This window comes from Mesoplodon mirus (assembly GCF_964341445.2).
Source record: "Mesoplodon mirus genome assembly, chromosome: 16".
Classification (NCBI taxonomy): domain Eukaryota; kingdom Metazoa; phylum Chordata; class Mammalia; order Artiodactyla; family Ziphiidae; genus Mesoplodon; species Mesoplodon mirus.
The window spans coordinates 8,174,526-8,190,846 of NC_138992.1; the positions used below are offsets into that span (position 1 = coordinate 8,174,526).

General features: G+C 51.0%; 1 protein-coding gene across 1 annotated transcript in view; it reads right to left on the bottom strand.

Moving 5' to 3' along the window:
• Positions 1–8,069: 8,069 nt before the first annotated feature.
• Positions 8,070–16,321, bottom strand: part of TG (thyroglobulin) — a gene marked incomplete at its 5' end in the record, with an annotated part of 239,460 nt that continues 231,208 nt past the window's right edge. The window contains 3 exons of the mRNA XM_082601181.1: positions 8,070–8,256; positions 9,165–9,355; positions 10,436–10,570. Coding sequence (XP_082457307.1) covers positions 8,138–8,256; positions 9,165–9,355; positions 10,436–10,570 — 445 coding nt within the window. The 3' untranslated portion in view covers positions 8,070–8,137. The remainder of the gene's footprint in view (positions 8,257–9,164; positions 9,356–10,435; positions 10,571–16,321) is intronic.

Consider the following 16,321-nt stretch of genomic DNA (forward strand, 5'->3'; position numbering starts at 1 on the left):
TCCTCCTGGGCCTTCCAGGTTCTAGACCTTCCGGACACCTCCAGTCCACAGAGGGAAACACCACACCTGCTGGGACCAAGCCCTGGACCCTCCCCACCAGGGGCCATTTCCCTCTTCCCTAGAGCGTGAGGCTGTCTGCATTTGTGGCCTTCTTGAGGGACCCTGGGGGGTTTCCCAAGGAAGCTGGAGCGGGGAGCCGGTTGGCCTGCAGTCCCTGACATGGATGCCCAGAGTTGTTCTGCAGATGCCAGAGGGGAGACTATGGTGCTGGGTGGGCTCTGGGCCCTGAAATCTCCTTTGGCCAAATTTACATGTTCTTGACTGCCCGGGTGTGCTCCTTCCTCTTTCTGATGACCTGATGTATTTATAGCTAATCCTTCAAAGGGTAATGAGCAGTTGGCTTCAGACTACAGTCTTGTAGACAGCTGGGAACGAATTAGGTGTTAACGCATGCTGTTGAACTAAGTGAGAAGGGCTGTGACAAAAAGCCAGAAATATCCAAATAAAAAGCACTGCATCATAAGAGCAATTCACCTCCAGTCACTAATATTATTCTTAATTATGACAATCACCTCTTGAACAGTTGCTGCATGTAAATGCTTTTAGGTGCCGTTGATAGATGTGAATTTATTTACTCCTTATGGCTAAGAGGCGTAGGTATGGGATTTCATCACTAAGTCTGGAGGTGCTCAGAGATGTTAAGTAACCTGCTCTAGGACACAGAGCTGGCAAGGTGCAGAGTCTGGATTCAAAGGGGCAGGCGTGCCCTCTGCCAGCTCACAGCCAGCCAGGCCGCGTGGAGACCAGCAAGGCCTCTGGGTCCCTGACTTACACTGTAGTCGCACGACTCTGTGCGGTTGGTCATTTTCTTCCTTGCTTTTACAGTGAAACAAACCGAACTTCAGAAAAGCCGGGACCGTGGGGCTAGAAGGACCACCAGAAGGAAGAATGGTGGCTTTGGATCTGGAAGCCAAGCTTTGGCGTTTCTATGCTGCACTGTCCTTCTCTGGGACCGTGTTGGTCCAGACTCCTGGGCTGGTGTCCGAGGTCACACTGACTTCTCCACCTAACGGGACAGGCCCAGAACTCCTGGGGCTTCTCTCTGCTGTTGGGGTGGGGCTTTGCCCTCGTTTGCTATGTTTTCTTCCCAGAACACCCTTCCCCCAGCTCCTCCATGACTGGTTCTAGCCCTTCAGTGAGATACACACAAATGCCACGTCCTCACGAGGGGATTATGTTCCCCTCTCTCTCATCCCCCCACCGCTGGCCAGGCACACAGCTGGACTCAGGGATGCTTGGGGACAGCTGGATGAGGGCAAGGGAGGGAGGTGGAGGGCTCATTCAGAGAGAGGGGAGACCCAGTGAATCCCAGTTGGAATATAAAGACACAAAGAGGATGAGACGATCCCAGGGGTGTCTTAGAGAAGGATCAGCAAGCAAAGGCCTGGGACAAACTGGTCCTACCTCCCCTTTCAAGGCAGCCCACATCCCAGGCCAGGCAGCACTTCGGCAGAGCCCCAGACGTTGGTCACTGCCCCCAGGTTCGTTGGTAAAGTTCCCTCACTTGTCTGTTTCCCCGCTGTGACTCACTTTCTGACCTCGGAAAGGCCCAGAAGGTCGGCTCACACAGGCACCACTGGGACGGGGGCACCGGCACGGCATGCGAGCAGCCTTGCTCCAGGTACGGGAAGCTGAGCACCTGCTTGGGTGGAGGGTGGAATCAGGACCATCGAGGGAGGGGAGGGTGGGCAACCCCAGGAGCCCTGGGAGGATGGGGAGACGATGGGAAAGAAACCCAGAAGGGACCTGGGGCTCCCCCGGCAAGGGGCGTGTTGGGAGCCGGGCTGGAGAGAGGCAGCTCCTGGACATGTAAGCTTACTAGATGCTGCCATACCTTAGGGGCTCCTGTATGCTTGCTGGGAACCAGCTGTACTTTTGTTCCTGCAGGGGATGGGGGGTGCCTAGAACACCATCCCCACCTGCCCAAGCTGTCTCTGCCAGGCTTATTTTTGTTCATCCTTTGTATTCAGCCTGGGGCCACCTTTCTGGAGAACATTCTCCCGTCGGACTTAGGTGGCCCCTCTGGCTCCTGAAACCTCAGTTTTGTGTCTATCAGCACACTCGTTGCCCTGAATTGAGACCCGCTGCTTACGTGTCTGAGCCTCTTTCTAGACCCGGAGCTCCTCAAGCATTGGGACTATTTATCTTTGTATTTTCAGCACCGACTAGAGGGCTCGGCCCAAAGTGGGGAATGAGCTGCACAGAAACATATATTGGTAATGAAAGCATCTTCCAATGATTGTCCATCAATTTCTAATTATGCAGGACATTGATTTCTCTTGCCTTATAGGAGCCTCACAGCAGGGCCGGGAGAGTGATGCCTTGTCCACATTTTCCAGGTGGAGCTAATGCCCCAATTGGTGGAGGGGTTTGGTGGGTCATTCAGTGGGAGAGCTGCTGAGTCAGAACTCAGACTCCTATCTGAATCTGAAAGCCATATATCATCCTTAAGGCAGTGATACCCAAACCTGGCTGAGACTCATTAAGGGGGATGTAAGAACATACACATTCCTGGAAGATGTGAAAAAAATACAGAGGAAAATGAGGAGGGAAGGAAGGAAGGAAGGAGGGAGGGAGGGAGGGAAGAGAGAAAGAAGAGGAAAGAAAGCAATTATAAATGTTAGATAAAACAAGAAGCTGTACTATAATACTATAGTCTAAACAGAAATCGCTCTAAAACATAGCATGATTTTAAGGAACTGATGGAGTCTAGTAAAAGAGAAGCTATTTGATCTAGAGGCTAGGAATAGTCCTCTTGAAATGCGCAGAGACTGCATCACAGACCAAGAGAACGGAATGTGTAATTCTAGCTCACAGCTTGGCCTGTGAACAATATATATAAAATCTTAACCTGGTAAATGAAGTTAACTGGTTTTTAACTGTAGAAATCACCGAGAGCACAAAGCGTAGTATGAAGCTGATAAATCACAGATAGAAGCAAATACACGGTCTAGAGTCACGGCGGGGAGACTGAACTAAAATGAAAACTGTGAGAAGTTGGGAAAATGGGATTATGGCAGATGGGGGCACCAGGGAGGAATTCCTTAAGTAGGGGTGCTGTTTATTTGAAGATGTAGATTTAGGAACCCTACCTGAGACCTACATATCCTCAAAAGTTTGAGAACAGGAACCTCGGGTGATTTTCATGAGCTCAGACCTTTCTTGGACCGATTGCCTGACAGCCTTGGATGGTCTGGGAGGAGATGCCCTTGTCTTCCCAGCTCCACTGGGGACCCTGGATTCCCCGAGTTCCCAACACTCCGGGGCCTCTGTGCCGGGGCCTGGAGCTGGGGGACTTGCAGCTGTGTTACAACTTCCCTTTGAGAAAGTTCCTCACCTCATCCCCTTGTCTGTCTAGCTTCCGGCTCAGGAGGAAGCTGACTCAGACTGACGCTGGACTCACGGTGAAATGTCATCACTTCCTTTCCTGATTCCTGACTTACTGATCCTTGGTGACCTTGGGGTCACCATGGGTCTCAGGGGGAGGTGCTGCTCCCTTCACCTCCGGACTCTTGGGTGACCCTCGCCTTGATGCCAGGTGTTCTGGGGCCTTCCTGCCCTTAGCAGAGGCAGGGAAAGTTTTTGACGTCTTCATGGTTGCCCTGCCACACGTCAGGCTGGCCCAGACCATCTGGGAACAGACAGGGACTTGCAGAGGCATCTCTGCAGTGCAGGAGAAAGTGCTAGAATGGGAGCTGGGCCCAAGTTCTGAGAGCAGCCCCGGCAGGGCTGGGGGTGGGACCTGGGCGAGCCCCGCTCAGCTCCTTCCTTGTGATGTGGGCTCAGGCCTCCTCCAGCTCGGACAGTCTAACTACTGTATGTGTTTCTTTGGCCAGGCTTTTCTGAGAGCTGTTCCAGGCCAGAGCCAAGATGGCCTGGCCCTTGGACCCTCTGATTCCCCATCCCTGCCTTTCTCACAGACTGCCTCGTATGTAGTAGGTAGCCTGAATCGATGGTTAACTGTCCAGGCTTTGTGGACAGTACTTTCTTGTGTTCTGTTCGTGTACATAGCACATCAGCAGGGTGAATCTGCAAAGTAGGCATGATGAAGATGACAGGTTGTTCAAATGGGATGTTTTCTATCTCAGTTTTCAAAGGCTGTAAACGAGTAGCTGGTGGCATCCAGTGCTAGGCCCTACGTGCAGGGTTTACAAAGGGGGCGGCCCATACGGGCTCTGTGAGCATCAGTCCATCACCTACCCCAACCAGGCTGAAGAATGTGAACATCCCATTTTCCGGGCTATCGATGGTGAATTTGGAGTTTTGATATTGGACAGGAGTGAACTTTTTATTATCAGGAAATTAATAAGCTATGCCTGATCTTTGGTCCAAGCACAGGATAAAACATACCTCTGAACAAGTACAGCAATGTATTAGCTTTCTATGGCTGCTGTAACAAATTACCACACATTTATGGGCTGAAAACAACACAAATTTATTATCTCACAGCTCTGTAGATCAGAAACTGACGTGACTCGCAGTGGATTAACATCGAGATGTCTGCAGGCTGCATTTCTTTCTAGAGGTTCTAGGGAAGAATCAATTTCCTTGTCTTTTCCAGCTTCTAGAGGCCACTCACATTCCTGGACTCATAATCCCTTCCTCCATCTTCAAAATCAGCAATGTCAGGCCAGGTCCTTCTCACGCTGGCGTCTCTCTGGTCCTCTCCCTTGCCCCTCTCCTGTTTTTTGGGACCCTTGTGATTACAGTGGACTCACCCAGGTAATCCCAGCTATTTTCCCCGTATTTTAGGGTCAGCTGATTGGTAACCTTAACTCCATCTTCGACCCTAATGTCCCCTTGCCCTGTAACCCTACTTATTCACAGGTTATGGGAATTAGGCTGTGTTCCTCTTTGGGGAGCCATTATTCTGCTGATCACTAATGGGAAATGGTAGGAGAAAATACAAACACTTCCCGCTTACACCTTGCTGAGTGTTGCTCATCCAGTAAACTCAGCTGAATTCATTCTACAGGTGACGAAACTAAAGATTAGAGAGCTTATGAGTGGGGCTCATTCTTGACTGTGCATTGAAATCCCCTGATGCTCCCCCAAACCCTCTGGGATTCTGATCTAATCCATCTGGGGTGTGGCCTGGGTGCTGGGATTTGCTACAAGCACTCAGATGATTCCAACTAACAGCCAAGGCCTGAAGCCACTGGGCTAAAGGAATTACTCCAAGTCACCGCCCTACTGTGAGCACCTGAAAAAGCAGGCACTGCACTCGGGCCTATCTTATTTCAAAGCCCCCACTAGGTGCTGGTAGAGGAGAAGCCTTCATTTCTTCCGCAGAGCATTGGTACTTTAACTGGAGACAGACTGTAGTTGAAACCAAGGGAACGAAGGTTCAGGGGTAGAATTTCAAGCACCCACTTCCTGATGGCAACACAGGAACAGGATTTCATTTGGGGGAGAAACATGAGACAGTGCTTGTAGGACAAAACTTGGCATAGGGTGCGAGACCTCAGAAAATTGTGATGCTGCCATTCGTTTGGTTAGGGCCAGGCTGTGGAGACAGCAATGCCAGCAGGGCCTTCTGGATGCGTGAAGCCTCAGCCCAAAGTTCACGCTGGCCACTTCCTCTCTCTCCCTCGGCGGGAATCTGAGCTCAAGTCTCTCCCAGAGCAGTCCTGGGTGGGCCACCCGGGCATCAGCCTCCCTCCCACCCCTCCCTGACACAGTGTCAGACACCCCCAGGTCTTGAATCCTGCAGTGAGTTGAATTGTGTCCCCCCAAAAGACAGGTCCAAGTCTTCATCCAAGTACCTGTGGATATAAATTTATTTGGAAATATGGTCTTTGCAGTTGTAATTATGGATTTCAAGATGAGATCATTTTGGATGTAGGGTGTCCTTGTAAGAGACAGGAGAGGCAGATTTGACACATACAGAGAAGTCCGTGCGAAGATGGAGGAGAGATTGGTGGGACCCCACGGGTCACCAGCAGCCACCAGAAGCTGAGGGAGGGGCATGAAAAGGATTCTCCCTCAGAGCCTTAGAGACACTGGCTCTGCCAACGTCTTCATGTTGGATTCTGGCTTCCAGACCTGAGACCATTCATTACTGTTGTCCTAAGACCACCCTCCCCACCCTTTATGGTAACGTGTTATGGCAGCCACAGGAAACAAAGAGAGATCTCACCCACCTCCACCTCTGGATCCCTGAAAAGAGCCAAACAGGCCTGGGAAGGCAGACCACTGCCTCTCGGCGCTGTGTCCCCTGCCCCCCGTCTGAGTCCCCAGGCCCCGGAGCCTGATCCTGTGTGAAAGGTACCAGGAAGCACCAGGGCCATGACCTCTGACACGGGGGCACTCATGCTCACCTGATTTTACAGCCCACTCTGGACTGAAGAGGTGGAGGTGCTGCAGGCCAACTCCAACTCCAGGTCAAACAAGAATGGCCCCAAGGATGGGTGGGTGGGACCAACTCTCCTGGTCTTGGGAGCAAAGATTGATTATGTGGCAGAATGACAGCTACCTGCCCAACAACTGTCTCCATTCAGCTCTGCTAACTTCACCCAGCTTTGTTGGGATAGCAATATCTCCTACTCTAGGGAGTAAGTCGTGCCTGGTCTCATCAGATCATGGTAAGCCCATTCCCCACTGTCAGTGATTGGTCTAAGAGTGGGGACACAATTCCATTCTGGCCAATGAGATGCAAAGGGAAATCGGCTAGAAGTTACTGGGAAAGATTTTCCTCCAAGAAAAGAAAGAGGCACTTGAAGGCAAGGCCAGCCCTTGGTACCCTGCTCTGCTTGCTTCCAGCATGGGATGCTGTCAGGAGGGGATGTGATGTCTGGAGCTGTGGCAGCTATGTTGTGTTAGTGAAGTGAACCATCATCCATGTGCTGAAGATAGCAAAGAGGAAGGTTCAAAGTGTCTGGGTCCTTGATGGCATCACCGAGCCACTGATCACTCTTGGGACCATTTGCCTCTGGGAGTCTTCTTTAGTTAAAGCATTGTAGTTGGGTCTTTGTTTACTTAAATGGAACAAAAAACCCCTATAATGTAGGTTAGAGGTTACCTGGGGTTTTCAGTGATATAAATAGGTATTACAGGACACATGATGTGGCTATAGATTTATGTGAAGTCCAGGAAGAGTGAGGAAACAGAGAAGTCAGGAGGCCTGAGTTGAACTCTGATCCTCCACTTCGCCCCTGTGTGAATTTAGGCATAACATAAGGCTTTCTGAGCTCCGCCTTCCATATCTGCAAAATGGGGGTGATAGTCCCAACATATGAATATTCACTGACTTTGGTCTGAGTTCAAACGAAATGACGTGTGAACACATTTTATGACATGCCATGTAAATGACAGACTGTTAACCGGCTCCACCTGCTTTGACTTTGGGTTAATTGTGTGTATGTATAATGGGGGTGGGGTGGGGAAGAAAGAAGTTTTAAACAGAAGATTTGCCTCCATAAATGTCCCTCAGGAGGTGAATGACAAACTCAGGTGCTTATCTGGGAATGCAAATCAACCAATAGCTGGGGTGATAATTCTGCACCCTTGCACCTCTGCCATCTCACACTCAATCAGGTCAATTCTACTTCCTGAAGAGTCCATGGATCTGGACCTCCCCTCCATCTCTGCCTTCACGGCCTCCTTCCAGACCACACTGTTTCTCACTCAGAAAATTGTCCCAACCCGAGTTGGTCTCCTACCTCCATTCTGGAACCTTCACAAGAGAACTCTTTCTAACACACAGGTGAGGCTGTGTCACTCTGGGGCCTGCCCTTGATGGATCCCCATTACCTGGGTCACTGTTGACCTGACTTTCTCTCCTTCTAGAGGGCAGGGTCCTTGCCTCCCCAGCACCCAGCAGGGCCTGATGCACAGAGGATGCTCCATCAACATTTACTGGAAGGAAACAGCAGCCTGGGATTCCAACCTCGGGGGGATTATTAAGACATAGCTTCGTGTCTCCCAGGGATGTTCTTGAATGAACAAATCTGAGTCACCAATGCTTCTCTGCATGTGGACACTTTATTGAAAGTTAGTGGCTAAGTTGGAGAATAAGGTGTCCAGGGTGGCAGCTGGGGTGAGGCTGGCAGGGTGGGGGGTGGATCTCAGGGGCTGGTCACTTGCTGTAGGTCTTGGAGCCAAACTCTGGGAGACCTAGGAGGTCTTCTGTCAGCCCAGAGCCAAACGGCTGGTCCTCCTCTTCACTCCCTGCTGACGGCCCATCCTCAGCTTCACCTGAAACAGGAGAGGCAAGGTTGGTCTAACCTGGCTCAGGACTCACCTCATCCTCCCTCGTCTCTTTCCCTTTGGCCCAAAGAGACCCCAGCCTCTGATGGGAGTTCCCTACTAATGCCCTACAGAGTGACACTTCTGGGGTGGGGCACCAGACTTACCTCCTGGCTCTAGGGACATGCTAAGGGTACAATGGACTTGGGTTCATCAACTGAGAAGATAAAAGCAGAGTTGAGAGTCTAAAATGTATGTTGGGCAAGGTCGCTTCCCCGCTGAATGCTCCACTCTGCCCCTCCCCACGTGAAGAGCTCCTGTCATGCTGAAAACCTCAGCCCTGCACCACCTCCCCCAGGAAGCCTTCCGGGGAGATGTGAGTCCTCCTTCCTTTGGGGTCTCACTAGCTTGGGGGTAGACTTCCATCATGGCACCCAAAAAGCTGAAGGACATTTGCTGGGTTCTGTCACTCACTCCCCCAGTCTTCTGGAAGCTTCTTAGGGCACTGCATTGATCTCTATATTCCCCGTGCCCTCATTATGATTCACTTCCTCTCAGCACCTTTGCAACAGGAAGTTCTCTTCAACAGGAAGCAGTGAAATACCCATTTCTCCCCTGGCTAGGAATCCCTCTCCAAGATGTTTCGTCCAAGCCGCCAAGGGCAGCAGGCGTGAGGTTCAAGACCCTGCCTTCTTTCCCCACACCAATGCTGCCATCGGTTCCCTACTGAACCTGCCTAGCCCTCCCCACCCTGGGCCTCCCAGTGTCTTCTCCCTGTGCCCCTCCCATCTCCCATCAGAACAGGAGGCCCTTCACAAAGAGAAGCCCCCCCCCACCCGCCTCGAAGACTGTGAGTTCCTCACAGGAAAGGGCAATGCCAATGGCATCCCAGTAACCCAGTGGCCCTGGATCCCTACCTGCTGAGGCCTTTAGAGACTGGATGTATTTGGACCAGAAGGAACAGTCGGCCTTTTTCAGGCCCTGTCGATTGGGGAGCAGGACACTGAGCTCCTTGTAGCTCTCTGCGCCATCACGGGGGACAAAGTCAGGCCAGAGGGATGCAAATCCAGGCGCTTTCCTGGAGAACTCATGCGGGTAGTTGGGATTTCTGGGGAAATGAGAAGAAAGAAAGAAAGTTCCCCATGAGGGAAACTGCTCTCTCCTTTCATCACCTGGGATCACTTCCCTCTTGCACATGGTCTCTGAGGACCATGTCACACATCTTTAGGTGTCAGAGCAGGAATTGAACGCGCCCTATCTGATTCCAGGGCTGTGCTCTTAACAGCTGCATTACACACAACAAAAGTTGCAGATGCCCTGACTCACCGCTCTTAGGCTGACCGGCAGTGTCACTCAGGACCTAGTGCTGCCCTTCTGACTCTCTGAATGCTCAAGAGGTCTCCGTGTCTCTTTCAGTCCTGGTGTCCTTTATCTGGACACCACAGACAGTGTCTGGAATGCCTTTGTTTGCCCAAGGCCTGTGCAGGAAGGTGGGCCAGGAGCTGGGAAAACCTGTTGGCCACCTTCCTTTGGAAGGTCAACTTCCCTTTGACGTTTCCAGGGGGCTGAGCACCGTGCTAGGTGAGCACTGCTTGTCTGGTGTAAAGGGAGACAGGTACACCCCAGGGTGGAAAGGAGAGCAGGAACCAGCTCTGGAAGTGGGAATGGTGAGCATGCTAGCTGGGCTAGAAAAGAGGTTTGTGGGGAGGCCAGAGGCAGACAAGGAAGGGTCTCGAGCGTCGTAACTTCATTTGATCATCTAAGACAATGGTTCTCAACTTGGGGTGATTTTGCTTTCCAGGGGCCATTTGGCAATATCCGAAATATTTTTGTTCTCACAATTGGTACGGGGGTGAGGTGCTCCCAGCATCTCATGGGTGGAGGCCAGAGATGCTGCTAAACAGCCTACAATGCACGGGAAGGCCCCACGCAAAGACTTATCCAGCCCTGGGTCAACAGTGCTGAGGGTGAGAAAGTCTGATCTAGAGCCATCAAATGTGGCTGAACAAGGGAGCGTATGATTGGGATGTTTCTTTGCCAAGACTTATCTATGCAAAGGTCATTTTGGCTAGAAGGGGAGGCTGAGCCAGGGAGACCAGTGGTAGGGAGGAAAGGGTGAGTCCATCAATGCAAAGTGTGGCCTTTGAGTTCAGAATGAGGGGAGGGAATGCGCACGTGGTCCACTCACCCAGATCGGATGAAGTTGGAAAAATACTGCATGATTTTCAGGGAAAGGCTTTTCTCCTGCAGAGTAAACTGCCCCTCGTAGGCAGGGTAGAAGGGAAGCCCAAAGGCATATCGAACATCTGCCAGCAATTCCAAGCTGGGAAAACACACAGAAAGAAGAAGGAGCAAAAGTTAAAGGAATAATAAACTGCTGGAAGAACCAAAGGAGCCAAAACCCAATATTCTTTGCCCAGCAAAGATTTTTCTCTCTTTATGTTTAGGATTACTGTTTGGTGCTTAGTTTAGTAGAGATTCTGCTTGGCCCTTAGTCTAATGGCCCCACTGGGGCAGATCCATGGCAAATCTATAGGTTAAAGTGTACTCAATGCTGAGCGCCTAACTCCCTGGAAACAACATCTGTAAGTTTGTAAGCAATTTTCCAAGAGAATGTTCTCTTGACCACATTCCAACCATGATACTTAGAGTATCCGTTGAACATTTGTTTGTTCAAAACAGCCTGCATTTTCAGCCCCTTCTCTGTGCTAGTCCTTGTTCATAGATGGCTTATACTTTCCAGCTCTTCAAGGTTGCAATTCATCCATGGAACCAACCCTAACACAGTGCCTGGCACATAGCTGGTCAATAATGTATATGCTGTGCTGAACTGGATATCTAATATGCAGCAGACAGGGGGGAATAAAGATTTGGAAGCCAGATGAGTGGTTTAAATGGACTGAGTGGCACTGGGGCCCATGGGAGTCAGCACTGGGAGAAAAGCTGGAGGGACTTTACAGCTGTGTAGTAGAGAATCTGGCTTTTCCCAAGGAGAAGTCTGGCCTTTGCCCTCTGGTGTCTGGGAGGTAAGCCATGTCATACCTGATACGAGTGTCTTTGTTTAGGGCAATGGCTGGCCACGCTGGACCTTCTGTAAATGTGACCTCACTCAGCAGTCTCAGCGCAGGGGCCGGCCATGCCAAAGACCAACCACGTGACTTAGGGTGGGGGGCTTTGCCCGCTGCTATGTTGCTCTTCCTTTGTCTGATCTTAATCTGCATCCTTTCCCTGTGACGACCTCAACCACGCATACAGCAGCTTCCCGTGAGGTCTGTGAGTCTTTCTAGTGAACTATCAGACCGGAGGGTGATTTGGGGAACCCCCCCGAATTGCACTTGACGTTAGAAATGAGCACGGTCTTGGGTGGAGACTGTGTTCTCTGACCTTGTAATTGCCCTAATTTATCACAAGAGCCAATCTCTAATCTTACAGATGAAGAAGACAAAGTTCAGAGAGGTTTCCTGACTGACGCAGAGACACGCTGTAACTTGAGCAGCAGAGTCGGGTCAGGAACACTGCTCGGGAGCATGATGCTAACCAAAGGCCTGGAGGGGCCCAGGGGCACCATCCCCAGGTCGTGGCTCCTCCAATTTCAAGCTGCGTGACTTCTCGAAAATTATTTGACCTCCCTGGTTCCCTGCTTCATCGTCTGTGGAATGGGTATAAAATACCTACTGCACAGGGTTGTTGTGAAGCTGGAAGTAAGATGGTGTATGCAGTAGGTACTTGAAAGCCTGGCCCACTTCTTTCTCATCCATCATTCTAAATACTTCCGGATGTAATCAACCATCTGTAAGGTATCAGCAGTGTCTCTGGCCAGGCGACCAGTGATTCTCATCCACGCTGGTGTAATGCGCAGATATACCCATTGGACAGATGTCCTGGGAAAGGGCTCAGACCAGGTGGCTCCTAGATAAAGGCAATCTGTACAGAGGCTAAACTACTCTAAATCAAGATGCAAAGTTGTGTGAATAGACAGTGTGACGTTGGCTCAGGGTGACTCACTGTGATGACCCCAGAGACGGGAAAGGGGACCCTCAAGATTAGGGATGTGAAGGAGAACATTTCAAGCCAAGAGGGGGCCTTCTCTGCTATCCCTTGCCTGCTCATGTTGGGAACCGAGGTGACCCAGCAGCACGGGGCTGGAGCTGGAAGCCAGGTGCCTGGCCCAGCCTGGGGACTTCTGAGGGGCTCGAGAGCTGGAACTCCTCCTTTCATCAGAAGAATTATCAGCAGGTGTACATGTGACTAGTAGCAGGGCACAGAAGAAACGACACACCACTGAGTCACTCAGCTGAGACCCCGCTCTGTCACTTGTCACCCGTGTAACTTTGGATGAGTCATTTGACTTCTCTGAGGCTTAGTTTCTACATTGTGAGATACAGACCAGAGCAGCCATTGCACGTGGAAGCTATTAAAACAAGTGTTTCACAAATGCCAGGGGCTACTGTGATTATGGTTATTATGTGTGAATATTGGCCACCTCCACTGGAAGGCATCATAGAAGGAACACGAGACAGTGTGAGCCACACAGGACGGACAGCACTCGGTCAGGATGGAGAGAATAACAGCCCCAAAGGGTGATGTCTCTTTGCAACTGTTGTCAGGTACCCCGACCCTCTCAGAGCAGCTGTAAGCTTTATTTCATTCCTGAGCGGGAAGCAGGAAGAGTCAGTGGCAGCAGAATTTATAGGTCCTGGGACCCGAAGAGCCAAGTCCTTTGTCCAGCTCTGGTCAAGCTCAGACAAGAGCCCAGAGTCTGCGGCCAGCCCTCCTGAGCGCCTGTTCAGAGCTACTGTTTCCTGAGCACCCGAGATGTGCCAGGGACTGTGGCTGGTCTTTGATCAGCAACTTTCAGGACCAGCCAGGAAGTAAAGTGTATCATCTGCATCGTTTCCAGTCAATGACCCAAGGCTCAGAAAGGTGAAGTGACACGGGAGAGCCAGGATCGGAAGCTGTTTCCCAGACCCCAAACCCTGTCTCTGTCTACTCTACCTCTGGGGGTGCAGCGCTGAGGACCAAATCAATACCCATTAATTTGGGTATTAATGCCCCAAATTCTCAGTGGTGTTTTACGAGCCATGAAAGGAAAAGGAACACAGGACAAAAACAGGCCAGGAACATAGACATTGTAAGACGGGCGATAAAAGATCTCTCACTAATACCCACGCTTGGTAGTTCACAAATCACTGTCACCTTGATTGTCTCAAGGGTCCCGTGAGTAGGTGGTACTGGAATGATTCATGGAGTTTTACACTGGAGGAAACTGAGGCTCCCGGAGGCTATTTTCCTCCCAAGGCCCTGAAACTCAGCGGCGATGCCAGGACCAGGTCTGGATTCCAAGGCCCGCTGTCCTCTTGGCCTTGCTGCATGGGGTCGTCCACCGGCGCCACTACCACCACTGGGCTGGCTGAGGTCTGTGCATCTCAGTGGCTGCATAGGAACCAGGGGAGCCCGGAGTCGCAGGGGTCGGCCCCTCCCCCCGCTGCCCCGACACCCGCGAACCCACTTCTCCCCTGCAGTGTGTGGAAGGGAAACGTCTCGGGAGGCCCTGAAGAGAAAGTCACTTCATTCCTTTCCTACGGCTGCCCCCTAAGAAATGCCACAAACTAAAAGGCTTAAAACAACACACATGTACTATCTCACAGGCTCTGGAGTTCAAAGGTCCAGCATGGGTCTCATTGGGCCAAAATCAAGCGGTCAGCGGGCTTCATTCCTTCGGGAGTGGCTGCGGGAGAATCTGTTTCCTACTCATTGGGGGTGTGACCGAATTCAGATCCCTGAGGGGAGGGACCCAGGTTCCCGTTCTGTTGCGGACTGTAAACTGAAGGCCATTCCCAGAGGCCACAGTTCGTGGTCCTCCTTCTCTATCCTCAAAGCCACCAACAGTCAGTGGAGTCCTTCTCTCGTCCCGTCTCTCTGACCCACTCCTCTGGCTTCTCTCCTGCTTTGGGGAACTCATGTCGTTAGATGAGGCCCAGCTGGGTAATCCTGAATCACCTCCCGTGTCAGGGTCCTTAATCTTAACCCCATCTGCCAAGACCCTTTGCTACGTAAGGTGACATATTCACAGGTAGGGTGGGATTCGGATGTGGACGTTTGAAGGGGCCATATCCTGCCTTCCACAGTGGCCTTGTCCACTGTTTCTTCCAAAGAAAGCTGCGTTCCAAATGGTGCAGTGAACAGAGTTCAAATCCTGGCTCGATCACTTAAAGCTATGAAATCCCAGAGAATGTATACAACCTCCCTAAGCCTCAGTGTCCTCATCTGTAAAATGGTGACACAATCATGCTTCCAAACATTGAATGAGGTCTAGCAACAAAATTTTTCAAATCTCTTGCTCAGTATCTGGCTCCAATGTTCATTCCTATTTTCTTTTCCCCATGAGAACCATCAGAAAGCTTAGGAATAAGGGTCTTTAACTTGAGGGTCCATTATAGGGTTTCAGAGGACCACAAGTTCCCTGAAGTTAGGTGTAACATGCTGTGACACTGTGTATGTGCATCTTTCTTGGGAGAAGCTTCATAGTTTTCATCACGTTCTCAAGAAGATCTGTGCCGATGGTGTGATGGTAAACGCTTAATGATTGGCTTTTGCCAGTTTCCACAGTCTCCCACCATAGACAACGCCAAACTACCAAAGTGACATCGTAGAACATGCAGTTGGGGAAAGCTGTGCACCCCGGCTCCTGTGAGCACGCACGAGCTGGCTCCAGCCCACCACCTGAAGTTTACAGAGCGCTGTTTTGGGAAAAGGCCTGGCCTTCCAGCCCATCTGATCTGTCTAATTTGAGAGCTTGTTGTGTATGAGGACCGCTGCTTTGTTTTTTCCTTAGCAGGGCTGATCTTTATCAGGATGCTGGAGTTATTTCAAGCCACTGAAGGCAGACATCTGGAGGAGGGGCAGGCAGTGGGAGCCTTGGAAGAGGGCATATGGGATCGGAGCACCAAGGCCTCAGTGAGTCTGGGCTGAGAGTCCCTGACCCTCTGGAGGAAGAAGAGGGATTTGGAGTCAGCGTCAGCAGACGGGGACACGGAAGGACACTCCAGGGACTGACGAGGTAAAAGGAGAAACTCGCTAGCTGAATGGCCGCAGTGCTGCAGGTTGAGGCAGACAGTTCATGCCTGTTGATTTGGCTTCTTGGCTCTGTGCTGGATTTGATCACTGGTGTGTCATATACCCAGACTTGTGGCACTCATGTGGGTATATGGTCACGCTGCTTTTATTTAGCTTTTCGGTGTCATTTGCTGTCTTTGATAATAACCTTCCCATCATCCTTCCCTAACGTGATAGTCACGCATCCTATCTCAGACCAGGTCTGGATCGTCCCATCATCCCATGTGGACATGGGGTCCAGGAAAGCTCCCTGTCCAGGCTGGGTGAGCTTGGCTCAAACCCCACTTCCACCACGGACTCTCGGCTGCTCTACCTGTGAAATGGGTCTGATCATCCCTGTTCAGCCTCCCCCGTGGCCTTACCAGATGCTCACAGACTGATGGTGGATGGAAATCTCTCTAAAAACTACAAATTGCCATCCAAGCAAGAGCCACTGTTGCTGGTGTTGGTGACGGTACCTTTAGCCAGAGTGTGGGAAAACTGAGCAGCCACACAGTCCGGGGGACAACTGAGTGTGCGCTTCGGTTTCAGGACGTGAATACAGCTCAGCGAGGACAGTGGCACCGCCTGGCGGGGCAGGACTGTACTTGAGTCCTATTTGCCAAATGCCTACGGTGCACCGTGCTCTGAATAGGTGCTGGGGGAAAAGAGGAATAAGTCTGCCGTCCATCAGGGAGCTCACCGTCTGACAGGAAATGCAAAGAAGCCAACATTAAAAAAGTAAAATTCTGTGGGTTGCATGATAGATAAATAGATACCAAATGATAGAATTGCTTACAAACTTCATAAAAAGAGAGAAAAGCAATACTACTTGTTTCAGGCAAGGGAATGGAGAGGAGTTTGTAGAAAGTCAGAAAGGAGAAATTATCGTTGATTTGTGCCTTGAAAGGTGAGTGGAGGTCTCCAGGAGTGGGTGAAGTGTGGACGGGTGTCCGGGCAGAGACTCGGGGTGTGTGAA